This window comes from Cariama cristata, unplaced genomic scaffold (genome assembly GCF_000690535.1).
Source record: "Cariama cristata isolate BGI_N322 unplaced genomic scaffold, ASM69053v1 scaffold11872, whole genome shotgun sequence".
NCBI classification, from domain to species: domain Eukaryota; kingdom Metazoa; phylum Chordata; class Aves; order Cariamiformes; family Cariamidae; genus Cariama; species Cariama cristata.
Window position 1 is genome coordinate 10,828 of NW_009604476.1, and position 27,776 is coordinate 38,603.

A 27,776-nucleotide genomic window follows, 5' to 3' on the forward strand; every position below is an offset into this window, starting at 1 on the left:
TTACACCGTTTAAATCACTGGCTTGGCAGACTGCTATGCACTTGCCACAGTGATTAAAATTGACCTATGTATTTAGATATGCAAAGTCATTTTGGCCTGTTGCAATTTTTCAACTGCCCTTTTGCATTAGGGCACTAGCTCTTCTTTGGACACTAGCTCTGTGTGTTACTAGCTCTTTTTTACTTCAAATTTCATTGACTGTTGAGATCCAAACATGCAAGTTTTCCTCTTACACACCAAGGGGAACCCTTTTATCCTATTTTCTGCCTGATAAGCTAGATTATGCATGATCTTCCTACATGTAATACTCCAAGCCCCCTTTCAGATGAAGTGCTGTGGCCATGTATTTACGCATTTCCATTGCAGGGTTGCCCTTCATTGGTAAAAGGATGTTTCAGATTAGTGAGGGAACAGGTAGGGAACTAGTCATATCTGTGACATACTCACTTTGTGGCAGGTGAAACGGGTTGTTCACTAACAAGTGGTTTGCATTGCTTTACAGTATGATTTGCTACACATTCTGCTTTGATGTTTAGCAAACTGGCGTGCTCTTCATGCCAAACATCTGCGAATGACAGGCACATGCAACTCTCTACACCTTCTGTACAGCTTAGTACCCGCCTGAAATGATGCGTCAGAGTCCATAATGACCTCTCCACCATGCATGCATTAATGTGCATGAGTCCTAAAATCAAGAAAGCATTGAACAGCCATTTAATAGTGTAATTCACACGTCAAGCTTAAATTTCAGATGAGTTTCTGATCGTATTATAAATCTTATTTATCAAAGAAATTCATATTGGCTTGTACCAGTTCTCTGCAGAGTCCTGTGTAACGGTCAACGTAATGATGCACATGCAAACGTAATTTGTACGTTCTGTCTTTAGAAAACTTCCTAGAGGAAACACAGTTTTTGGCCCTTTATCCTGTCCAGTCACAAAACTCAGTATATTTGACAAAACCCTCCCTGCCAGCTTTGACTACTGGTGTAAATTTGGCATAGACCTACTGTCTGTGAGGCAGTTGTGTGGGAGAGTAGTAGCGGAGGGTTTCACCTCGTGTCTCACTTGCACACACTTAAGAAAATCTCTATATATGACTTTTCAGACAAAATCAAGCAACAGCTGAGCAGACTATTCATTTAATCAGGACTTTATTATGCCTTATTACTTATACGCTTATTGAAGCTTTGAGGAGAGTAAGATCAGGTAGAAATGAGAATAGAAGTTTTGTCCAGAAGAGTAAACTGCAACAGAGTTTAAAAGACATGATACAAACCACATGCTCATACTCTTCAAGGTGATTTGTGCTTGGAAGGGATGAGAGTTAAGAATAAACCCTTGATATCAGAAGACAAGCCTGAGCGTTGCAAACCTGTTTCCTACTGCCTACCTCCACAGCAATGTCTCTGTTGAGTGCCAGTGCACCATGGCCAGCATTTGGAAAGGCTGGGCCCTGGGGAAACCCAGCCAAGCTGTGAGGGGGTGACCTTGGGCTGGCAGCAGAGAAATGAAGGGATCTTAAATTGACCTCCTGTACCCGACGCAGCACTGCCAGGAAACGCCTGCCTCCACTTGAGACTTGCTGCCCTGGATAATCCACCGGGGGAAGCACCTATCCTGTTTCTTACAAAACAAGAATAGAGTGTCGTCATTCTTATAAAATGCAGCTGGAGGAGGAAAGGCCCCTTTGCCCTCCCTGCTGTGCGTTGTTGGAGGAGATACCCAGTGCTCAGAAGACCACAGTGCAACTCCACTCCTTCCTGAGCAGTGGTACAAAATTGGAAATTGAACACAGCTGCCACCGAGCTCTGTGGGCAGCCCCACCTTTGCACGTCCCAACACAAGGCTGTGCTATGGGGAAAGACAAGCAGCCGGCGAGATGCTTTACCAGCCGGCATCACCACAGCTCGCCCGCCCCTCCTGCGTTGGCGGTGGCATGTGCCAGGTTGCGTGTGCACCTACCGATCCCCGGGACAGAGCAGCAGAAGGGAAGAGGCAAATCAGAGACCTGAAGATGTATCACTTACACGTGCCAACAACTTCAAAGCTCTTCTCCATACTGATGAATATTTCATTAGGTATCAACACATAAAACACATAAAAACTAGTGATTGTCAATAAAATTGGGTCTCATACGACACACCCATTTGCTTCATAGGATTGGTCTATCCTGATGTGCCCTCAGCGCATAGTAAAAATATCCAAGCTACCTATATACCAGTAGAGATCCGACCGCAGCAGCATCTTCCTGGGTTACAAAAGTTGTCCAAGAAACAACGTAAATATCTGGTACATATATTTTCACTCAGCTTCACCTCCTAGGCTAGGATGCTAGCAGTACCTGTGGTAGCTATGTTTAGAGCTCTTGGCTAGACTTCACTGCTGGAAGCCCAGACAAGATCATGTGTGGGCTACAGTCACGCTTCAAAAACATCCTTATTTATCAGATAAAGGATAGGAATGGAAGAATAAATTTTGTAATGCTATTCAATTACTAAACCATCTCCCTGAATAACCTGAATGTTTATAAAAGCATAAAGAATGTGAATGGAGGACGTTTACATCTCAGTACTGGGGGCGTTCATCAAACAACCGTTTGATTCATGCTGGCCATCAGTCATCAGAGGTGAATCAGTTCCTGCAACAGCAACTGGTGGGAGAAGCAAACTTGCTTTCTAAGACTGGTTTGTGAACAGGACCACTGTTAGAGGGGCTCTGTGCACTGACAACAGTTGCTTTCTGGGACACAGCCATCGAATTTGTGTGCAGCCGCCCACAATGAGACTTGCCTAAAGACTAATGTGGGCTGGCCAGCCTGGTGCTATGGCCCAGACATATGGGGTTCATGTTAAAGAGCGATACTTCTCTGGAGAGAGTTTTCAGAGTCATGGAAAGAGAGTTACCTTCTGACTTCTCCCTTTGACTGTCTCAGAGGGACCAGAAAAATTCGGTCCGGATATTTTTTATTTGACAATACGAAGACAGAAATCAGAGAAGAAATCCTAATGATGAAAATTTTCTGAAACCTTAGTTTTTCTATATTAAATTAGTTAACAGCCATATGTGGACCATCTATCTGTCCAGAAAATAAGCAGCATACTATTCATTACTCGTAGGAAGAGGTTACTGGCTCAACTACCTCCCACATACAATGTAAATGTTTTACAGTTGTAATAAAAAGCAGCTCCATCTGGACAACTTTCAGCAATGCACCTACTACTGCTCACTGTTTGTTGAGGGCCAATGTTCAATACTCTCAATCTCCCAAGGCTTTTACTTATATTCCTTGAATTTCCATCTCTAGTCTGGTAAGTTAGATAGTCCAGCATCTAAAAGACAAACTGTCCTGCCTCAGTGTTTATTACTTATTATCCCAATAGGAGATGTTTTTTACTTACTCTTCCAAACGAGAAAGTTTTATAGGCAACCTGGATGATATCACCTGCACCATTTGGAAGGACTATGTATATTGGGTTACTTTCAGTTTTGGACATTTGATGGAGGTCTCCTTCCTCAAGTTGCATTTCCCCTTTGCTCCTTATGAAAAAAAAAAAGAGGTGTCTTGTGATTCAGAAAAAGCTGTTCTTTCCTCAGAGACCTTTGAGTACTTCAGTCTTAGCCAAACAAAAATAGCGGTCAGCTGATAAATAAGATTTACAAGAGAAAGTAAGGTACAATTTTTAACATCTTCAGACCTTTTCTGTCTCTCTCTCATCTGTGAGGAAGGGGAGAAGATCTGTACAAGTGCAAACAGGCCATTATGCAAAAGGGGAAAGTCTCTTTCACAGCGCTGAAAGTCATGTTGCGGCAACAGGCTTTGATCTAACCCCAAGATACCATCTCCTAAGAACAGTTCCTTCTTTCCTGGCTGTTCACATGAGCATTTTCAAGCCTGCAATTTATGGCTAATTCAGCTCTCCCTCGCAGCCATTTTTAGCTGACCAGTTTCCAGAGTATATTTAAGCAAGACCTGCAGGCATGTGGGCGATTTCTGTTTTGAGGTAGTTCATGTTCCCCTGTGACAGTCAAATCCCCCTCGCTGTGCACAGATTGACGATCTAGCCTCTGCTGAGTGCTTCTTTCAGGGAAAAAAAATCCATACAGAGCTGCTCTGCAGCCGTTCATCAGCACTTAGAGGTTCCCTGAGCTGGTGCGCTTGGGCTGCAAAATGTGGTGGGCAGATCTCTTTCTGCATCTATCCCAGCCTGCTGAAGTCGCTGTGGGTATATCCGAAGGCAGAATTTAGACTGTTTAGATTGCAAGTAATTGCAGTAGCTTGCTGAACCACACGTGAAATTTAAGAAGTGGAGTTTAGTCTTCATTTATTTTCAGTAGTGCAAAGTCAGAGTAATTCCACAGGATTTGCTGGACTTGAGGAGGATTTGTTCTGATGTTACAGAGGAAGATCTATCCCTGGGAAATTAAGGTGAGGCAATCACATTTCCTACTAGGTCTTCAATTAAGCTAACTTCAGAATTAATGCTCCTACACAAAACCAATCTTAAGGAAGAGAAGCAGCTTCATTATTAGGATACTGGACTATTAACTGACATAATTGATAAAAGTACTTTCAGTGACCTCTGATGTTACAACCCATTCTTTGCATTCCCTATAATGATCTTTAAAAGGTTTTATTGACTGGAGAGATATTACAGCTGACGTTATCCGTTGGGTGTTCACAGTGCGGAATACATCGTTGATATGTTTTGATGGCAAAAGGAAAAAAATGAATGGGCCTAATGTAAAAAAATGAGCTTATGTTGCTAGCCTTCCAGCCTGGCAAAAAGCCACTAAATGAAAAAAAAAAAAAAAAAGACAGACATTAAATGGATGGAATGAAGACAGCCTGCTTTGAACAAAGTCAAAACATGTCTGGAGGATGGCCATGGCAGTGGCCATGCCTGGCAGTGTGCTATGCACTGGCAGTGCTCTTTGGGGATGAGCGAGGCACACTCCTGGTCCTCAAAGGCCGGTCCTGCCGCAGAGCAGTGTAGGCAGCTAAGGTATATTCATGGAGCTCAGGTCACAGTGCATGCTCTGCCAAGCAACACAGAAACAGCCTGGGGTTGTCAATATATGTGAGGCACCCAGACAAGGAGGACTATGTGTAACTCTGTTGCATTAGGCATGAGCTGCCCTAACAAGTCTTTAATTTACACAGAGCAGCCAGCTCAAATTTCTGTCTTAATTTATTATAGAAGACAATAAACAAGCTTGAACAATCTAGTCAAATGAAAAGAAAGAAGGGATGGGATTGGTCTCAGGGAACACCACAAAAGGAAAAGGGCATTTGTATCAGGAATAATGTGCCCAGCAGGACGAGGGCAGTGATTGTCCCCCTGTACTCGGCACTGGTGAGGCCGCACCTTGAGTGCTGTGTTCAGTTCTGGGCCCCTCACGACAAGAAAGACCTTGAGGTGCTGGAGCGTGTCCAGAGAAGGGCAACGAAGCTGGTGAAGGGCCTGGAGCACAAGTCTGATGGGGAGCGGCTGAGGGAGCTGGGGTTGTTTAGCCTGGAGAAGGGGAGGCTGAGGGGAGATCTGATCGCTCCGTACGACCTGAAAGGAGGTTGTAGAGAGGTGGGGGTCGGTCTCTTCTCCCAGGCAACCAGCGATAGGACAAGTAGGCATAGTCTGAAATGGCGCCAGGGGAAGTTCAGGCTAGAAATCAGGAGGCATTTCTTCACAGAAAGGGTCATTAGGCATTGGAACGGGCTGCCCAGGGAGGTGGTGTAGTCACCATCCCTGTAAGTGTTTAAGAAAAGACTGAACGTGGCACCTATTGCTATGGTCCATTCGACATGGTGGTGTTAGGGCAAAGGTTGGACTCGATGATGCCAGAGGTCTCTTCCAACCAAATTCATTCTGTGATTCTGTGAAAGGAAGAAATGGGAAGAAGCCATGGCTAAATTTAGGCTGGAGATGCAAAATGTAAAATGTTCTTTTACTCTGGTTTGAACTGGGATGCTGGAGGAGGGAGCAGGGAGAGAGTGAAAACTACACAGCTTCAAGAAAGAGGCTGCAATGTTTATGAAAAGGACTAAGTGCTACAGTGCCCACAATATCGGGGACGGACAGGGTGACCCAAGGGTCTTGTTCCAGTCCATTGTTACTGAGATGTCTAGGCTGCCACCCTGAAGTATCGAAGAAGGAATACTGACTGCTTCAGGGAACTGAAACAACCAGTGTAACAGGACAAATCATTTCACGGAACTTCAGGTGCAGCCTCAGTTTGCCTGGGGTTGATTCTCAGTGATCGAGGCAATACCTGTGGTCAAAGCTGGACACAGGGTGAGTTGCTCTGCTATGGCACCCGGGTCTGCGTGATGACTAGGAACAGGTAAGAGCTAATAATGAAGGCAGTACACTCTCCTACTTTGTTTTTTTCCCCATATCATACAGATCACAAGGGGGAAGAGAGTAGCATTTCCCAGAGCCCTCATGTGAATATCCTCCGGACTACCGCAGACTGGATGCATTACTGCAGTAGTGGCGTTATACTGGTGTCTCACTAAAATCAAAGTCACGAGGCTTGTGTAATGCTGGACAAAAATTTAATGCTGCCCCCAAATTGGACTGTGCACACTCTTTGGGCTTTTGTGCCCACAAGCTGAATTCATATGCAGGTTTAATCCTTCATTTCTGCACACACCCGTGAGAGCTCTCTGTGACCCACACAAAACAGAGGTATTCTCACAGGTGCTGGCGTGAAGGTAGCAAACACCCCTCTGCTTATCTGCCACTCAGCAATACAAAAACACCAGTGGAAGCCCAAACTGAGATCTTTCTCTTAGTCCTTTAAAATTCTCCAGTCCTTCTGGAACAGATTCTATCACTATTCAATGTTTTCTATCTTCAAAGTGCTTAACAAACATTAATTAGGAAATCTGGAGAAACATGCTTTTCAAGTGCCCAGCTGTACCAATCCTGATCAATACCTTATTTTTTTTATATAGACAACACATCTAAACATACATCGAACAAGACATGACAACTACCTAACCACTTCTGCTCAGCTACAGCGAGGCCAGTAAAAGACAGTAAACTACTGTTTAGCTGGGCTCCCAATTAGAAGTTGTCCTTACAAAAAGATATCTATATTGGAGGGGAAAGTGGAGGAGGAAAGAGGTGCAGGAATTCCTTACCATGTCTGTTAACTGGCTGACTGTTGGTGCGCCATGCTCCGGGTCAGGGTGGGTATCAGTACTGGAAAAATGCAGGGTTGGAATAATAAGGGGCAGAGAGAGAAGATGAACAAGGGCTGCTCTTCACTGCTCTCTCGCCGTCTCTGAAGGACAGTATGTCTCTCACCAGCCATGTGACTGCAGATATTGCCATTTTAGGCAATGGACTTTTCCATCCCCAAAACAAAGTTGATCTTCTCTACTACTTTGTGCCCAGATTTTTTGCTGACTGTAGATAACTACCTTGTATTTGATCCCTTGCAAACAGAGGCAACAACTTAAATGATGGACTTGATCCATACAGAAGAAGGAGGTTACTGCTATTTCACAGAATCATTTAAATAGAATTTCACAAAATTATTTAAATAGTAATGATTAATTTCCATGCAGATGAACCAAGATTCTCTGCAGATTTCTGTTATAGAAATGTCTTTAATAGAAGATTGTCTGTAACACAAATAAATGCAAGGAGCTGAGAAGAAACTTAAAACTTGAAAAATGAACTGACCTTTGCAACTATCTAGGTCACTCTGCATTTGAGGTGACCCGTCTCTGCCACCAACTGGAGTTAAGACCACTGATTTCCAAGCAGTTGCATCTGACTTTCTCCACTCACAAAGAAGAGTCTGCAGAGCCAGACGCTGCTCTTCACAGGATAAATGCAAACCCACTCTAAGTGGACAGCACAGGGTGGTCCCAGCCTTCCTATGATCCAAGTGTGCAACGGGACAAGTCCGTTCAGAGGCAGAGCAGCCAGGAAGTCCTGTACACCTTGATGTCTACACAAAGATTTGGTTTTGTGCAGTTTGGGAGCTAAGTGGCTTTAGACAATTGTAACTGAGGACAATTGCTGAGGAAGAATTTGAGTTCAGCCAGTCTCTGCACTGGTGTCCCAGGGCTCAGAGCAACTGAAGGGAAGAAAAAGGTTGGCCTGCAGTTCCTGCTGCTTGGGGGTATTAACATCTTTCATAAGGTTTCACGCTACTGCCTCAAAAAGCAGACACCAAAGAAGGCACCATTTCTCCACCTGGGACCTCTTTGCATAGCCTCTTTTCAAAGGCCAGAATGAGGAATGACACTATTTTCCCACTCTTGCCTTGCACACAGCTAGGATCAGATCTTTACATCAAACTCCCTTTTAGTGCTTCCTTCCATCCCCTGGCACTAGCTTGGGGAATGGATGCTGCGACTCTCGTCTCCACACATGCTCTCTGACTTGGCTATTTAGCCAACAACTCTTCGAGATGGACAAAGTAGGAGCATTGTTCCCCAGCCCAGCCATACTGGAGGGGGTAGCCATGTGCCTGCTGATGGAGGGGACATGGGAGTCAGAGTGAGGTAAGCATGTGGTGGAGCAGGACCACCCCAGCAGATGCCATCTTCTCCCACCCCCAGCTCTGCCCATGCTAACCTACTGTATGTCTCGCCTTCGCGGCAAGGCTCTCCCAAGCAGAGAGCTGTGTGCTGCTTAGCAACCCCGGAGCATGATAAATATTTAGCAGTAAATATGTGGGGTGCAGAGAAGGAAGGACAGAGGTAGCAGAAATCAGACCGTGCAGCCACACAAGTGGTGGCAGCAGAGCTGCAAGGGGCTCGAGGGTGGCTGCAAATGATCGATGTGTGTCTGAGAAGCATCGCAGCTCTGCAAAGGGGGACCCAGTCTGCACCCTTTTCTCTCTGGGCAGTATGGCTGCATGGCAGCAAAGAGCACAGCAAGGCAGGGGTGTGTGTGATGTGACCTCTCTTCAGAGCAGTGGGGACTCCTGAAACCAGCTCATGTGGACAAGCACCCCTGAGCCTTCCTTTATCAACACTTGCTCTCAACTAGGGCATGGAAAAGCTGAGATCTTGTTTGCCCACCAAGTTGTGACTAATTAGACAAAGGAGTAGAACTAATGCACATAAATTACAGTGGGAAATAAGACTGCTGTAGTCAGATGCCTCATTACCCCTGGCTGAGATCCCCTGCACAGGAGGAAATGTGTCTGAGCGCAGCTCCTGCTGTTCCCTGAGCTCTACCTTTCCCCAGGGTCTCTGTGCACAGAAGTCCAGGTTAGAGCCCGGCATCAAAAACAAAGTCAGCAGAAGCTGTGAATTAGAGCCGAGGGTGGCACCAAACCAAGGCTGCTGGCCAGAAGCGTGTCCAAAGGTTGGGCAGGAAGGCGGTATCTTCTGCTTGGTCAAATTTGGGGCAACATGGGGGTGATGCAGGAAACAAAGCTCTGCAAAAAACAAGAAAAGGCAGAGACTGCGGAGGAATGGGGCATGCACACAGGGCTAAGAGGTGTGCTGAACAGTCCTGATCATCTTGAAGGTGGCTGGCTGTGTGTGGTGGGTAGGGGACCAGCTAGTGCTTAGCTGCTCCACGGTCAGGTCTGGTTTCTTGTCACCCCAAGGCAGAGCAGAATGAGTCTGGCAGAGTCTGCCTGAGGCAGCATGGGGCACGTGTGGGAACTGCTGGGGCATTTCCATACTTTTCTGGCTTTCCTCTTCTAACTTTCGGGATTTTAGAGCTCCTGCAAATCTACCGTGTGTGCTGAATCCACCAGGAGCTGCAGTTGTTCAGCCACTGGAGAAATCAGGCTTTACTGCTTTTACTCCAGATGCACTGCAAATCCTTCATGGAAAGCAAATGGGGGCAATGAAGGCAGCCAGCAGGTTCCTATGGGATTCTCGTTATGTAGAGGGAATTTCTGGGTGATACAGAGCTGGAGTAACAGATCTACATCCCCACTCTACTACCATGGCTACAATTTTCTCTGAGTCGTAAAAAAGGTTGTCCCAGGCACCCCAGGGCAGTGCTGCTGGGTTCTTGCAGGCTGTAACAAACACAGTCCTATGCTCAGATATCCCAGATAATCAAGCCAAAAACTTTCTTCAGATGTACCCTGCACACTGTACTGGGTAGATCTCAGCCACAGCTGTGGCTTTTCACTAGCAGGGTCTGCAACAAGTGCCCTCATGTCAGCTTGTAAAAACCATGATTGGCTTAAAAATTAAATGAATTTCTAAGAAAACTTTATTTCTTTGCCTTGTAGGATTTGAATATCTAAGAGTCTTGTGTTTAAAGTCAGTTTTTAGACTAGTAGGTGAAGGGAACTCTGATCTCATATTCATTCAGATTTCTTCAGAAGTTATGATTCAAAGAAAAAAAAAGTAATAAAAAACTCATAGTAAACCTGGCAACTCTCCTATATGTTTCAAAGCTCTAGTATCCACTTGTATCTTCTCATTGTGCTGGAGCAAACCATGAATATTTCAACCAATACAATTAGACCAGCATGAGCATTATATTCTGGCATGAGTCTGTAAAATCCACCCATGGCTATTACAGAGTTGCACTGAGGCAGTAACTGTACAATGCTTCAATCTATTGCAAGACTTCTGCCCGTTTGATGTGGTACCCTCAACTGCAGTAGAAAACAGAAAAATGGCAAGTTTGTTTCTGGTCACAGTGAAGAGCTAATTGATCACAGAATGGACCATTATGCTCTACAGATTTCTGTTGGCATCTTTGTCAATACATCACAAATTAGGAGTGAACACTGAAAAATGATGCATAGGAGAGTATTCTGTGAAACACTTGAACCACTTGTTTTATGCTAAAGACTAAAGTCTCCTGAAGGCTTCCAGTGTTCCCGGTTATGAGAAACAGTGAGGTATTTTATTCATTTCTGACAGGAAACTTTCTCTCTAGCAGAATATGACTTTGGTATAATTTAAAAGAGACAGAGGAATCCTACCCTATAATAGATATGCAAACATGTGGTGCTTATAAAAATCCCAGATTGACAGCACTGAAGAGCAGATTCTTGTGCTCATCCGACCAACACATACTGCACAGCACTGCAAATGCAAAGCAAACTTTCCTGCACAGCACTGCCCATGCGGCTTGGCTCAGCCATCTCTCCAAATGAAAAGCTATTTTATCCACCTTACTAATCAGCCCTTGATCTGTCAAATGAACCTGCTAACAAGTAGTAGCAACAGTTTCACTATTCTACTTAAAAAGTAAGGCCAATCCTTCTTCATCTTGATGCACTCCAAAAACATTGGGCAGTGCCAACTATTCATCCTCCATCCAAAATCCCCAATGACGCCACTGAAGCAGCAGAATGAATACAGCAGAGCTCTGACTTCTCCAGTGGGCTTGGGTCAAGTTGTACAGCTGTTCAACAGCTTGTCTCATATATACTACCCTGGAAATTGTTGCACAACCAACATCAGACTTCAATACTTTTTGGAAGAACAACTGATTTTCCTAGCACTCAATTTTCGTCAAGCAGGGCTACATTTAGTTTAATAAGCAGTGATAGCTTTGAAAGAACACAAAAAACCCAACAAGAACTCAGAGAGGTTGTGGACTTTATCTGTGGAGATATTAAAAACCCAGGTAGACACAGGTGTGGGCAACCTGGTCTAGCTGACTCTGTTAGAGCAGAAGTTTGGACTAGATGATCTCAAGCTGTCCCTTCCAACCTCAACCATTCTGTGATTCTATGAACTAATTTCTTGATGCTTAAAAAATGGGATCTCCTGCAGAAAGACTGATTGCTCAGGGTATTTAAATTGTCATTGGTAATCATCTGCAACCTCATTCCAAGGATGGGAGTAAATTCACCACTGGGAGATGATTAGGCATAGAGGTCAAGCAACACTTGGGAACTCTGGACTTTGGGTAGAGGTGACAGAAGACCTGGACAGTGGTGCTCAGCTGTAGATGCTGATCTTGTTGTTGATAAACATCAAAATTCAGCCAGTGGAAAAGATAAACAGGATACAATGAGACTGTCTTTTCCTTGCTTTTCCAAAATTTTGAAGTTTTTCTTTCAACTTCCCTAAGTGACATTCCCAGGTCTTCCCAATGAAGACCATATTCCCTTCTGAACAGCACTTCTTAAGAGTTGACCCCTTTTGAAGAGCTGAACTGGTCTGATGTCAACGAATTGCCTGAGACACACAGATCTTCCCCCACAGACCTTTTTCTTCTTCCCTTTGAGTGTCCCCCACTAAACCAGCACTTTTTTAAGCCAGCTTTTCCATCAATTATCTCACTTTATCTTCTGAGTAAGTATCGTCTTTCCAGGCACCTGCTGAGAATTAAGGCACTATTTCAGTACAAAGCCTTCTAATGTGTCAGGAAGAATAGAACATATTAACAATCTCTATTCACCTTGGCCTGTCTGTCATCAGCCATGCCATGAATATCCACTTCAGAGTGATTAATTAAGTTTAGGACACTGTTCTGTCTTCTCTCCCCACATTGAAAAGCATTGTTTTGCTGCAATTAATACTGATTTTGGACTAGATTGTGCTTGGTTTCAGCAGCTTATAGGAGATGGCCATGTGGAGGACTACACAGTCCTTGCTCTTTGGTGGAGTGAGTGGTACAGAATGGGCTGGGGTTGAGGTGCAAGGCCATGGTCTGCTTAGTGGGACATCCCTGCACCATGGGACACATTCACCACAGCCCCTACTCCCACTTTTTGCCCTCCTTAAGTAATCCTGAGTGTTTTTCCCTCAGAAGTACCTGCCTCATTTTGTTGAACAAAACCAACTTTCAGAACCTTGCTCCTGCTACTGCAACTAGACCTTGCAGTATACAGGGGCCATAAATCATACACTAATGCTGAGTATCCTAGAAAATACCTGAGCAATGAATTTTAAAACAGTTTAAATATGACCTGTCATTTTATTTCAGTACAATGTTTTCTTCCATTTAATTATTATTTGAAGGTGAACTCAGTGCCTATTTAAGGAAATGCATATGTAGGCATTTATGGTACCTTTCTCTCAGGCTATGGGACTCATGCAAAACAGTGGCTTGACAAAATTAGAATACTGAGTAAAAGGTATATAATGTAAAATTTTGCTATCATCAGCCTGCTTTCTCTGCTGACTTAGCAAGAGGGCTCTTTGGCAGCAAACCCTATGGTACATCTGAGAGCAGAGGTATCCATCCTACCTAAAATCCAGCATAGCCAAGGAGTCACATCCCTAGGCACAACAGGCTGCTCATGGGTCTTCTCAGGCCATATGGATGTTCTGGACGTACTAAGTACAGGTTTTTGACATGTTGGAAAACCATCTGAAACACCTGCTGGCAAGTTGCATAGCTGGCGCATCAGCTGGCACAGAGATCAGGGTGCTCAGTTTTGCTTTCCCCTTCAAGGTTTGAGAGATGGCTCCAGTATCTTAATTTTATACAGGGAGCCAGGGATTTATTTTTTCCTTTTATGTAAATAGCTTACTCCCTTCACAGACACTGACACACCAGTGAGCTTCAGAAATAGGATTACACACTGCAGGTCCCTCTCTCCCCCATCTCAGTTGCTTATTTACCAAACAACTCTCGTTAATCCTTTTTACTGTGTTTACTTCCCACTTCCTTCCAGTCTTGCTGTCTCATTATTATTCAGGTGCTTGGAGATGTTAAAAAAAGTTTAGGAGACATCCACCTCCAGAGCTGACTAAAATGAATCAAGCTCCACTGTTTGCTTTTGAATCTGCACTGATTTACACCAGATGAAGATTTGTTAGAGCTGCTGGCATTCATGGTGCACTTGCCCAAGTTCACAAATCATGTAATACCAAAATGATCCAGCTTCCTCCAGCCTGTGCTGGTTTATGAATTGTCCTTGGACCTCCTGCTTTTACTTCTTGGTGACAGTCTCCCAGGGAAAGCAAAAGAATGGCAGTTTTTTACAGATAGAGACATGGTAGAGAATATCTAGAGGCATTCCAGATTTTGAACCAGTTATTCGTCTGCTCTTGCTATATGTTACAGAAATCACTCATTGTGAGATCACTTCCCTTATCCACAAAATGAGCAGAAAAGTCCCACTGCTTGCAGTGGGTCTGAACCCTAGCCTGTGATTAAACCTGTCCTAGAAATCTACCAATGTCACAGACTGTGATTGCTGCCGGTGCTAAGTGGCAATACTTAAATTTTTTCTAATGTGCCATGGAAAAGTTTCTTAAGAGAAAATTTACATTTCTTTAAAGGAGGAAATACCCCTCTGTCACCAAGACCAGAGAATATAGCTGTTCCTCCAGTGCCAAACTGAGGGTGCTATCACCATGTGTGTAACCATGGTGCAGCACAACACATCACGTGTGATCTCCTCTGGTGCTTGATCTGTACGCAGTGTGCCAGTCATGCAGTTTCCAACACTGCAGACACCAGCATCACACATAGGAAATTCAGAGGCTGCTTTAAGAGCCTTCGAAGAATCATCCCATATATATGTTCCCAAGAGTTTAACCTGTCTAGCAGTTTTCTGAGTATTAAAACTGATTGATTGATACATTTTGGTATTAGTTGCTTCATGGACCAGAGAGATCAAATCCATCCACTGCCATGGATCTCAGCATTTCTTATGGCTAATTCATATTGGGAGAACCTGAGTATTTCCAGGGGAGATGTAGGGATGGAGACAGCAGCACGCTTGCTTCATTCTGGTAGTTACTTTATACAAAGAAGCACCAATCCACTAGGTTGTATTTTATCACAAAAAGCCTTAGTGCCTAAAATTGGTGATATGCTGAAGTTTTAGCTTTTCTAACGGAAAGCAAACCACCCCAGGAGAAACAGTTTTTATACAGATTGACTAAAAATACAGTTGAGTTATGATACCTCGAGGACAGTCACTCCCTCTCTTCCTGCCACAGAAAAGCAGATATGAGAGAGTTTGATTGGGTCTGGCCCTTTGAAACCAGTAAATGAGATTTTATCTTAAGCACAATAGGATTTTTCTTTTTCTTTCTACTTCAAATCTGATTCTTATGAAAGTGAGGGATTAATACAACAGAGCCAAGCTCTGTGCAAATAAATCTCTGCCCTCACTTTCCTACTAAAACATTTAACTCTTGCTACACCCTACAACCAGATGACTGCTGTTATTTCACTCTTCAGCATCTCTTCAGTGGAGGTGGGAGACAGATTTGTCAGAGATGCTGCAATGACGGAGGTCCCAATGCCAGCAGATGTGCAGGAATGAGGGCCCAGGAGGAGGACTGCAGAGGAGAGCTTGTCAGATGGGGGTGTGAGAAAGGGCAGGGCAGAGCACGGTTATGGATCCAGAGACTGGGAATACACTGGAGGGACTCTTGGCTTCAACACCACCCGGATTAATCCCCTTACTCTTTCTCTAGCCACCTCTACCTCTCAGCAAAAAATAGAGTGAAGGATTTCTCACACTAGCTAAAGCCAATTCAGCTCAACAATATGTGATAATACTCTGTGTCGAAGGCAGAGATGCTTCTCTTGTGAAGTGTCTTATCTTATTTCCCAGCATCTATCAATAGATATCTTTTACAGTGGATCAAGGAATCTGAACTACTGGGGAATGCTGCCAGGCACTTTAGGACATCTTTTTGGCAGAGCTGTTTTAGGAAGGACTCATTGATGAAAAGAAATGCTCTAGTTACTCTGTAAAAATATAGTTAATAAGATTTTCTTTCATAGCTGTCCATCCCACATCTGAACAGTTTTCAGCTTAGCACTGTGAACGTCAACAATAAGAAGATCTAAGAGGAATTTTCACTTTTCTCTGAGCCTAATGCCTGTTCAAGCAGCTGACTTGTACGTTGATATTCACACTGTTGACAAATAATGGGTGTCTTCATCAAGTATCAGTACTATTCTTCACTGGCACGAATCATGAGACTGTTATGTGATCTCCCAAAGCCTTTTCAAGGCAGCTCTAAATTTGTCTGTTTAAATTTCTTTTCTCTTCCTACCATCTAGCAGCCTCACAGCACGTTTGAAGAGCTCACTAGGCACAAGTTGCCCTCGAGAGTTACTGCTCCCATAGATATATTTTGCAGCCTTGGCAGAAATAATTCACAATTTGGCAGCAGACAGACAAATACAATAGCTGGTTTTGATACCAGTACAACTTTCCACATGGAATTGGGCCAATAAGCAGCCAATGGTAGATTAGGAGCTGCAAGTAAGAGAATTTGCACTGTGATACCAATCCGATTGGACTCCAATTTCAGTCCTCAATAGATGATTTTTTAAAAGTACAGTCTCTAGAATCAAAGCTCTCCAATTCTTCAAAACTAATAAGGATTCATTTTAGCTAAACTAGAATAGCAAAGATACTTACGTAAGTTTAATAAGAAATTAAATACAGACATTTGAATTCTCCCTTTTTGATGCTCTAGGATACACTATCCTTCAAATCCTGCACAAATTTTTCAGACAACCACAAAGCATGTGCAATGCTCCACCACAGTGATATCCTTGCTGAGGCTCATCACAAATCTTGCAATTGCTTTGCATGCAGGTAACATTTTTCATGAAAGGCATTTTCCTTTATTTTTTTTTTTTCCCCAAAATACCACTTAAAAATCACAAAGTTGAAAAAACTTTTTTTAAAATCATTTAATCCAAGCTGTGATTCAGATGTCACTGTAATATCTCATGAGAGTTATGGATTGCATATTGCATTCTCTACTGCACACTGGGTAACCTGGTTGTACTAACAACTCCTGCCCAAGACCCCCATGGTATAAAACAGTGACACCACGAAGCCACGACAGTGGGATGTTGTCAGAGCCATACTGAAACCAACAGAGGAGAAAAGAAACTCCATCCATTCAGGCTACAATTCCCACAAGTTACTTTCTTCTCTAAATCGATGCTTTGGACATACAGTTGGAGCCTTCATACAGAAATGTTCAAGTTTTGACTTTTTGCAACAGAAATATGAAATATTATTTGGGTGAAGAAATTATTCCCACTCCCATTTTCCTATGTAACTGAAGTCAATGCTTTTTAACTACCAGAAGCCTTTGCAAGTACATCTATTGCAAAGACAGTGAGCTGAAACAGTTACTACACATTGTATTGTACATAGGTTTCACATAGGCTTTTACATTAAAAGAGACAGATTTTGAATTTCATTCTGTAGTTTATAATTTTTGAAGGAAAAATAAATTAGAAATAGAGTCTCCAAATGAAAAACTATACAAATTACCCTAGAGTTTGAGTTAAAACAGCTTGCATCAATTTGAAATGCTACAATTAATGAGGGACCTATCGACATTCCAGCAACCTGCAGTAATTTGACTTTGGGGAAGTTCTTATTAATCTGAACATTGTGGCTCTATCCCATTTCCAGTTTTTCTGCTTCTCATGCCCATGACTGTGCATTGAACTTCACCCTTTACCCAGGCAGGATACGGTACATAAAGTGACTTTCCAATGAAAACACATGTTCACTACAGGATGCACTTTGCCTTTATGATGCCTTTAAACAAAACAAGGTGTCAGCCAAGTATTGCGTCAACCTTCGTGGGGTTGCGTTGTCCTAAGTACAGTAAAAGTATCTGGAGTCTTACCTTTTTATGGCTTTGTAGCAAATGATGACAACTACGAAGAGAAACACTAGTGTGGCACAGCATACCGCAACGATAATAACCAGGCCTGGCCACCAGGTCTCTTCAGTGGGACAAAAGGTAGACTTGGGAGCTGTAAAAAGAGTGTTGAAAAAATATATGAGTTCTCCCAAATGTCTAGTTTATAATCAGATACGCTTCAGTCACCCATGCAATAGCACTATGCCAGGGCCACAGATACATGCAAAGAGGTTATTTCGCATTTAGGACCAGTTTTTTTTCCAAGCAACCAAATCCTCTGGTACTAGATATTTCTTGTCATGGTCCCCAGATGACCAAGTTCTCTGTGTCAGTGTTGTCCACAGTGAAGGAGAAAGGCTCAGCTCTGCTACCCATGGGAAACCCCTTCTCCCTCTGGATTTGCCATCTCCTACTGCATCAGATTTAGTTTTAGAGATAAATGTTATGCTGGTAAGGGTAGGCTTTCAAACCCCATTAGGGGAGGTTTATCAGGGAGCCGCAGCAGGGCCTACCAATCAGCATTGCAGCTGCTATCATTGTAACCTTGGAGTGAGTAAAGGGGATTTATTTAGAACAGGAATTTTATTACATGTATTAATTGCTTTTAGAGGACTATAGTTGACAAGCTTCTTTCCTGTTACATTGTCTTTGAATTGTAAGGTCAATAGTTAAGCAATGTTAACATTAAGAAATGGTATCTCATGAAAATAAGCACTTATTATTACATTTTTCTTATTCAATTTAGGGCTAGAATTGTCTATGTAAGTACCACTCAAAACAAGTAATATTTTGCATCAGAAGGAATACTGTTGGCATTTAGTTAAAGTATTTTCCTTCAGGGCCATATTCCTTTTCCTGTGTTTTGAGGGGACACTTATTTGCTGAAGGATGGTGAGCAACAGACAATGTCACGAGCAGTACCAATGCATTGCAGAGAGGGAGGACACCCTTAACGCAATGTGTGCATCCACATAAACTCCATGAGAATTTGGATCATCTTAAATGAAGTTTAATAATGAATCAGTCAATGGGACTGTCTAAATCTACATGTTCAGTTAAGTAGGGGAGAGAATTAAATACAGAAAAAGGCACTTTTTTTAAGTCTAATTATTTGATCTGATATAGCCTATATTCTGAACTTCCTGTTATACACATCACAAATAGCTGCACAAGTTAAAATATGTCATCACACCTGCATCATTTATTGTGATCTGACATCTCCTGTGCCGCCTGTGTTTGATTAGGAAAAGACACACATATACTCTTAGGTTAACACTTATTAGGTTAAATCCTGAAGTACACAGTTAATGAGAGAAGATTTTTTTTCCGGTTGCATGATCTATAGAAGAATTGGCAACATTCACCCCAAGAAATCTGCAGGAGCACCTTAGAAAAAGACTAGGTAAAGAACTATAAGAAGAAATCAAAATAATAAAGCCAAAAGCTTGATAAATTATAGGCAGTTCAGCATTTGGTGCCACATAAGAGGTCCTATCTTTCTCACATGCATCAGCCCTCAACACTGATCATGCTATCACTATGATCATACTTGTCTAGCAAATATTGCCTTCAATTTATTGTACATATATTGAATGTCAGTGTGGGGTTTTTGTGTGTGTGTTTGGGTTTTTTTTTCCTACAAGAGAGAAAAATAAAGCTGAAAAATTAAGCGATTTGAAGAACTAGTGGTTGTTGGCTCCTCTTCTGACAATGTGTCCACTCCAAGACTATCTCAGCCCCTCTATTCCTACTTCATTACTCTGTCAGCTGCAGAAGTTAGTTTTCAGTGGATGGCGGAACTATTTCTTCTGTTGTGATAAAGCTAATGTTTTTAATAGTCTCTGAAAGTTTTCAATATTGTTATTTTCTAAGATTCCAGAACAGAAGGCATTTCAAAGATGACAAAATGTTTGCATGAACAGCCAACTCTACTCTCCTGGTGTTGTCCTGACAAACACAAAAGATTGCAGAAAACACATCCATCAGCAGATGCCATGTAAAATTAGATGAGATCATAAAAAATGGGGCAAGTACAGCTATCCTTGTGTAGTCCTTGTTCTTCCTCAAAGGCAGGATCAACCAAACTAGTTGTAAAGCAAAATGAGATCGTGAGACTGAGTTGCTCCTCAGCACAACAAATGAGACTGACAAATGGCAGAGACAGGATATAAAGCAAGGCTTGTCACAGGTCTGTACACCAATTGCTCCTTGATGGTTTATCACAGTATTTTTATATCAAGAATAAGCAGATATATGTGGGATTGAATAGTGAATATGACTCCTGACCGCCTATATATAGTTATTAATGACAGGAAAATAAGAATTTCTGATGTGGAGGAGACCCTTAATCCACCTGGCTCAGTTCCCTTCCCCACTGCTCCAGACCAGGCACTCAGAAAGAAGCATGAGAAACCACACTGGAAGCTATCAAAGCCTGTCTCTTAGTGGCTCTTAGTGGCTGGTGGGTTTATACAGCTTTAAAAATTATTTTCTATTTCTACCCCTTATTATTGCAGTGCTAGGTAATCTTGTTTTCCTTAGAAATGCCCACTCTTTTTCCAGTAAGTTCCTAGTTGCGTGCTCTTTTCTGCCTTTCTTAGTATGCATTCACATAGCGCTCATTACCGTGGCATTTCTGCATCCTTAATGCATTTCTCCTCACAATTATCCTCTGAGGAAGAGCAGAACTGCTTTTAATCTCCTTCTGCTGATGGGAAGCCCACGCCTGGCCCGCATGGATGCCTCTGTGTGCAGTTGGGAAAGCCAGCTGAGAGGGGAACTTCCCAAAGCGCCAGCAAGGCGCCTGAGAAGAACCATGTCCTCAGAGAGATGCCTCTTGGTGAGTCCCACACTGAGCTCTTGAAGTCAGAGAGGTGTTGATGTCTCTGTCCCCTTGGGCTGGGGCTCACCGCTCTGCTCCCTGGGGCAGCCCAGGTCTGGGGAGGCTCCCAGACCCCAGCTCATCGCCTGCAGTGTAGAAAAAACAGGTTGAACCTAGGAGGGTCTGAGCCTGTGTGCCCTCAATGATCAGAAGTTATCCTGGGGTGAGGACACCTGCAGCACTGTCTTGCAACTGTACCACTTTGCATGAAATAGTAATGCGTTTCTCAGGCACTCTCTGGAGGAGCGAAGACACGGGTCCCAACCCTTCCTCTAAGGAGATGCTGAAATTATTCTAAAAGACACAGAACAGAAGATGTCCCATACTACCTATAACAATGACAATGTCCAGTTGTTTCATTGTCTTACAAAACCTTTGACAAACTGCAGGAAAATACAATTCTCACGATCGCCGCCTCCTTTGTACTACCTCTTTCAAATCCATTATAAACCTCCTAAAGGTATACAGTTTCAGAACCAAATTGTGCCCTTTCCCTTGTTGCATAAAGAAACAACAAACCACGTACTGTTGTCATTCACAGAGGTGTATCTGGGGAATGAAGGACATCCCTGGACTCAGGGACTCCCTTTGTCATCACCGCAGGGCTACCAAGAGCTGAGGGCTGGCCAGCCCGGTCATGGCGTTTGCTCCTTCAGCACCCATCACCAGCCTCACGTGATCAGCTTCAGCTGCTCAGAACATGATTGCCTCCTGGTTTGACTCATTCCTGGCTGCTCTTCACTAGTCTCAAAATCAGATGAATGGAGAAAATGATTTTCACAGTGCAAAACAACTCAAGGAAAATTGCTTTTTGTCCTAAGCCCTGAAGTGTCGTTGTGCACATTGAACACACCGTTGGGTGGAAAGTGGTAGGAAAGTGATGACATTTTAAAGAAGATCAGCAGGGTGAGCTAAGCAATCACAGCCTGTCATCCTGACAGAAATTCTGCCAAAACAATGATCTCATTCAATTAATAAAATATTAAAATAAATAATTGATGCTAAACAGCACAGGTTCAGGAAAACACATCTTGTCAAACTAACTAGGTATTTTCAGAGGAGACTACTGGTTTGGTAAATAGATATGTTAATGATGGTGTGATAACTTTAGAGTTTGGCACGACATTTGACTTCATTTCACATGATGTTGGGGTTATGAAACTATGAAGCTACACAGTAAGTGTGGCACACATAAACTGAGTTAAAAGCCAGAGAACTGGTATGTCTAGAAATCCATAAATCTATAACTCTATAAAGTATAGATCTATGAATCTATAAACTATAAATGGAAAGCCATTGCTGAGAGAATGTGTTTTTTTTAACAGTGACTACTGCCTTCCCCCCAAAATAGGGTGATGGATACTGGTAGAGTTTGTAAATGACTTAAGAATGTACTCCAATACAAGTGGAGACTAAGTACATTTAGATTAGAAATAGAGTAATTATTATCATTAAAGGTAATTATCCATTACAATAGTCTATCAGCTCTGGTGGAGTATTTCACTGAAAAATTTAGTTTAAGGTAGACTTTTCATTTTTCTTAAAAGAAGTCTAAATTCAGCTAAAGATATTGGACTCAGAATAAGAATTAAATAACTAAAGAAAATGCTCTGTCTCTGGAAAGTCCACAGGAGCACATTGCCTTTTTTCTCTTGGCCTTAAAATTTATGAAGTACAAATGCTGGGTAAGTTTACTCTTAGAGGGCCTAAATAAATACAATGAATATACAGACCCATTTCAGACCTACAGTGGGTAGCTGGATCCAACTTATTGAAAACAAATTCATGAAAAAATACTTTTAGAGCAGAGGCATCCTGCACATTATTTCACACCACAAAAATCTTACACACTTGCTTTCTTTGACTAAATTTGTTATGAAGGGTCAGCATAAAGACATAGCCCCAGTTCTAATCTTAGCAGGTATCTGTATACGCATGGCTTTAGCCAGAAATGTGCATACCAGGAAAGATTAGCTCAGCTACAGAGGGTTTCCCTCAATGTCCAGGCACAAAAGTAGATGTTGTGTCACTGGAAAGGAAGTTTCCACAACATTACAAAGAAGTCTCTGACTTCCTTTTAGCGACTCTCAGAGTGGGTAACTCTCAAAAGTGCCCTGAGCTACCAAAACCAAAACATAGCGATGAAGCTGTTCTAATCTTCTGGATTAAGCATTAAATCCTTTTGTGTATGTTATAAAAATGACACATACTTGTACTGCCTGTGACAGAGTATAGAAACAGGACTTGGAATCCTTAGATACGCCCTCAGGTTATCTTTAGTGGTGATGGCTGTACTTTATAAAGCTCAGATTTTGGAAATCTAGTACTCCCCTCATTTATTTTGATTAGGGTTATTACTTGCCATTGCAATATGGGTTGTATGCAAATTGCTCTTCACATGGGAATGCCAGGACATTAGAAAGTAACACCACGAAGTCTGTCAGGAGAGTAAGTGCTCCGTCATGGGGTTTACGCTGGGCTGAGTTGGTGCCTCTGTGCAGCCCTCAGCAGTGATGCAGAGGCCGGGAGCCTGCATCAGGGCACCTCTTCCCACCAGCTCCTGCCCATCAGCCAGCCCAACAAAGCAAAGCAAAGCAAAGCAAAACAAAGCAAAACAAAACAAAGAAAAATAAAACAGAACAGAACAAAACAAACTCAAACCAAACCAAACACAGGGCTCAGCCGGAAAATAGCTAATGGAGGCAGTGACCCGTGCTCCCATGTGCAATCCCAGGGGTGGTGTCCCTGGCTGAGGTCTGAGTGTGTCAATCTGCTTACAGGCTCAGTCCCAGGGAGCAGCTGGTGAGTGTGCACTGATGTGACACAGAAGGGTGACAGTGACCCCCCTCAGTTCGCTACAATAACAGTAACTTCATGCCTAAAAAAGGAAGGGTGCTCTCAAGATAAATCAAAACTGATTATTGTTTTTCCTCCTGCTTTTATTCCTGTTCTTGCAAAAAGGTCAAGAGTGCTGGCATAATCATCTTTATGAGACATCTGCCCATTTTTAATATGGTATACTCACAATGGGCTAAACCCTGTCATCTCTATGCCTGCAACACTCCTCTTGCCATTGTAGCACTGCCTGAATCAGCCATGCACTTTTAATCAGCATGCTAGGAAGTGAGATTGGATTTTATTTTGAAGACAGGCTCATATTCCAAGGGCCTCAAGTGTTTTATCGGTCTTGGTGGAACTTAAAAGGAATTGGAGATGCAGGCAATGGGTTTCTAGCAACCTCTACGTATGTCACATATTTTAGAGACCCGTTGATATGCTGGCTAAGGTAGGGTTTGGGGTTCTAGTCTCATCTTCACTCTTATTTGCCTTATTATTTTGATATATTCACATAATTTCCATGTTGGCATCTCCATTTGCAAGACAAAAAGAAGCCACTAGTTCCTAGAGCCATTATCACACTGGGATGCAGGATCAAGCCCAAAAAACCTGGGGAGGTTTAGATGTGATTTCAGATGTCAAGGTATATGAAAAGACTCCCAGGACACTCCATGCCCAGTTAAATATGGAGAGGGATTTTGAATCTGTTGCAGTTTGGGTCTCTTCACATCAAGGAGTCTCATCCAATGCCCTGTGGAATAGAGGAGTTCAACGAATCCCCTGATTAATATGAAATAACTTGGGTTCTAGGAGAAACCCTACAGAGGAATAGTTACACAAACAAACACCAAGGCTTGGACACTTACTCTATAAGCATTGTGTTGTGTAAAAGATGAGAACAAGGAGATCCTCCATCACATGCCCATATCTTTTTTGAGAAAGCTGATTTCAGTGCTGAGCCTGAGGTCTCTTTACTTTCACATAAGGCACTTCACTACCCCTAGCTGTGTAAATTCACCCCAAAGTGAGTGCTGATTAACTTCATTGTACATCAGAATGAAACCTTAGGCAGCTAATAAAAAAGGGCCAAAACTCAAGTGATGTAAACTAGTAGAAGTCTGCCCAGCTGTGAGACTGGTGCCAGCTGAGGACCTTATACCAGCATCTGCATGATGATGCTCATAAGCGCTGCTCCAAATTTTGCTGATGGTCAGGACCTCAGTCCCCAGAGCCCTGGAGACTGTGGGCTCTCTGGGTGCAGGTTTTGTTACCTAACCTGGGGCGAAGCGGAGAGATCTCTGAGTCAGTGTCAGCTCATGTCCCCTCTTTGTTTGCTGTATTTCATCACGTAGGAACTGCTACAGAGCTGTTTGGATAATCCACGTGGTAGGAACACGCTGTGTGTACTCGGGGTTGCTAACAGCGAGAGGCGGCTGGCACGGGAAAAACAAATCCTTCAAAAGAGCCTTCTAATGAAGTCTGTGGTACTTCTAAACCTTGATACAAATATAGACCTTCAGCTGTTATTGTCAAAGGCATTTCTGGACCAGGCAAAGTATGCGTTCCCTTCGAACTACATCCATCAACATTCTTGGATTTGAGGGAAAAATTTCCTGGGCGGATTAGGGAGAGGAGGCTGACCAGGAGATGGGGGGCCTTGGTGCCTCCTCTCGGGGCAGTAAGCCATGCACACATGTGTGCCATGCAGTCGCTCCTCTGCTCGCCCCCGCCTCACGCTCGCCCTGACGCACAGGCCCCGGGGCTTGCGCGTGGCCTGAGGGAAACCCGAGCTCACGGTCACGTTGCGACCACAGCTGCTTGCAGAAGGCAGCGCTCAGGCTGGTCATCAGGTCCAAACGCGGACTCACAGAAGGGAGGCTTGCCATTTTCCACTGACAGATGAAGAAGAGGCTTGTCTAACCATCTCAGGTTTCTGTGTGGTGTGAGAGGAACTCCCTGGTGTTTGTATATGCATATTTACACAAAATACATATGCATACATACATGTATATACATATATGCATACACATACATGTATATGTATGTATATAAACACACATACATATGTATAAAGGATATATATGATATATATGTATTTAATGTATGTATATAAAGGGGTATACATATGCACCCATATAAATGAAACTCCTGCCAATAGTTTTGTTAAATGTGTTTGCATCCTGAGTGCTCCTCAGGATTAATTAGTAAGTGTTGGTGACAGAATATGTGAGAAACTCTACTAACTCCTTTTTTTCTTCTCCTTCATCCCTGCACTTGAGATTCCCTACATCAGCTGAACACATAAAGGCAAACATTCACATTTGGGGCACCTCTGTACGTGTCTGAAATGATTCATTCTGAAGATAGGAAGCTATGAGATATGAATGGACACACTTCGCTGTCTCCCTTGCAGGTCCAAAAATCACCTCATCAACCTCCCTTCACAGTTCTTGCCTGCAGACAACACACCCGGTCACGCTTGAACTGCTGAAGTGGAGCTGCAGGAGCACATCACATCAAATGCCAAAGGCAATGCTGGTATCAACAGAAGCTCCAGGGGCTGGGTCAGCCCCCCTCCCCAACTGGCCAGCCATGGCCTAGGAGACAGCCTGCAAGAGGCCATAATCCTCCTCTGCACCGCCTCCAGACTGCACAGCAAAGGCAGAGCAAAGACTGTGAGCAGGCTCAGGGAGGGGAAGGTAGAGGCATTCCCAGATTGCAGCTATGGTGGATCCAAGACAGGAGGAGCCCAAGCAGTTCCAGTCTTATCCACATGATCTGGTGGCGGCACCAGGCACTGCTACCAGTGGCGTGTACAAACAATTAAACGCTGAAGAAAGATCATCATAGAATCACAGAATGGTTTGGGCTGGATGGGACCTTAAAGATCATTTAGTCCCAACCCCCCTGCCATGGGCAGGGACACCTTCCACTAGACCAGGCTGTTCAAAGCCCCATCCAACCTGGCCTTGAACACTTCCAGGGATGGGGCATCCACAACTTCTCTTGGAAAATATGTGCAACCATATGGCACTGCGTGTGACACCATCTTGCTTCTCTAAGGTGGTCTGCTCCCAGTATTTTCTCTACATCATTTCATATCTCCCAGGGCGCTGAGACTGTAGCTGCCATTGGGGTGCCAAGTGGGGGAATTCTGTGCCCAAAGCCGTCTGGTCAGCAGGTAGATAGGTTTGGTTATGATCATGGCTTACCACGGGACAAAGAATTTGCCCCATTGCAGTTGTGGCCAAATCCAGTTTATCAGCAAGTTTTCTGATGACATCAAGCTGTGTGGTGCAATTGACACACTGGAAGGAAGGGATGCCATCCAGAGGGACCTTGACAGGCTTGAGAGGTGGGCCTGTGCGAACCTCATGAAGATCAACAAGGCCAAGTGCAAGGTCCTGTACATGGCTGGGGCAATCCCAAGCATAAACACAAGCTGGGTGGAGAATGGATTGAGAGCAGCCCTGAGGAGAGGACTTGGGGGTGTGATGGTTGACAAGAAGCTCAACATGACCCGGCAATATGTGCTTGCAGCCCAGAAAGCCAACCATATCCTGGGCTGCATCAAAAGCAGCGTGACCAGCAGGTCGAGGGAGGTGATTCTGCACCTCTACTCCCCTCTGGTGAGACCCCCCCTGCAGTACTACATCCAGCTGTGGGGTCTCCAACACAAGAGGGACATGGATCTGTTGGAGGGAGTCCAGAGGAGACCAAGAAGATGACCAGAGGGCTGGAGCACCTCTCCTATGAAGACAGGCTGAGAGAGTTGGGGTTGTTCAGCCTGGAGAAGAGAAGACTCCAGGGAGATCTTTCAGTACCTAAAGGGGCCTACAAGAAAGCTGGGGAGGGACTTTTTACAAGGGCATGGAGTGATAGGACAAGGGGCAATGGCTTTAACCTGGAAGAGGGAAGACTTAGATTAGGTTTTAGGAAGAAATTCTTCACAGTGAGGGTGGTGAGGCACTGGAACAGGTTGCCCAGAGAAGCTGTGGATGCCCCATCCCTGGAAGTGTTGAAGGCTGGGTGGGGGTTTGGTTGAGTGGCAGGTGTCCCTGACCATGGCAGGGGGGTGGGACTAGACAAACTTAAAATGTCCCTTCCGACCCAAACCATTCTGTGATTCTATGATGTTTAAATGTCTGGCATGGAGGTGCTTTGGCATTGCAGCTTCCAGGCACAATGGCTGGGACGCGGCCCCAGCCCTGCTGCTGCTTCGCCCTTGCTTCCCCCTGAGAAGCAGAAACAAGACAAGCTCCAAAGGAGAGCACCACACACTAAAGCAGTGCTGAGTGGATTAAATCCAGCATATAAAATAAAATACGAGATTCCCACAGCATGGTGGCTCCCCAGGGCTGTTCTGTTCATAGTGAAGGACACACTGTTACCTGTTTAGAGAGTTGGGGGGGAAAAAGTGCAGAGGATGGGCAGCACAGAAAGTCAAATCTATTAAGAATCATCATTAACAGCTGTCATTAAATCGAGGGACTGGGCCAATGCA

The 27,776-nt window shown here is 43.7% G+C and overlaps 1 protein-coding gene across 1 annotated transcript in view; it reads right to left on the bottom strand.

Moving 5' to 3' along the window:
* Nucleotides 1–617: 617 nt before the first annotated feature.
* Nucleotides 618–27,776, bottom strand: part of PRIMA1 (proline rich membrane anchor 1) — a gene marked incomplete at both ends in the record, with an annotated part of 42,110 nt that continues 14,951 nt past the window's right edge. Inside the window, 2 exon segments of the mRNA XM_009695641.1 lie at nt 618–685; nt 17,513–17,665. Of these exon segments, the coding sequence (XP_009693943.1) occupies nt 618–685; nt 17,513–17,665 (221 nt within the window).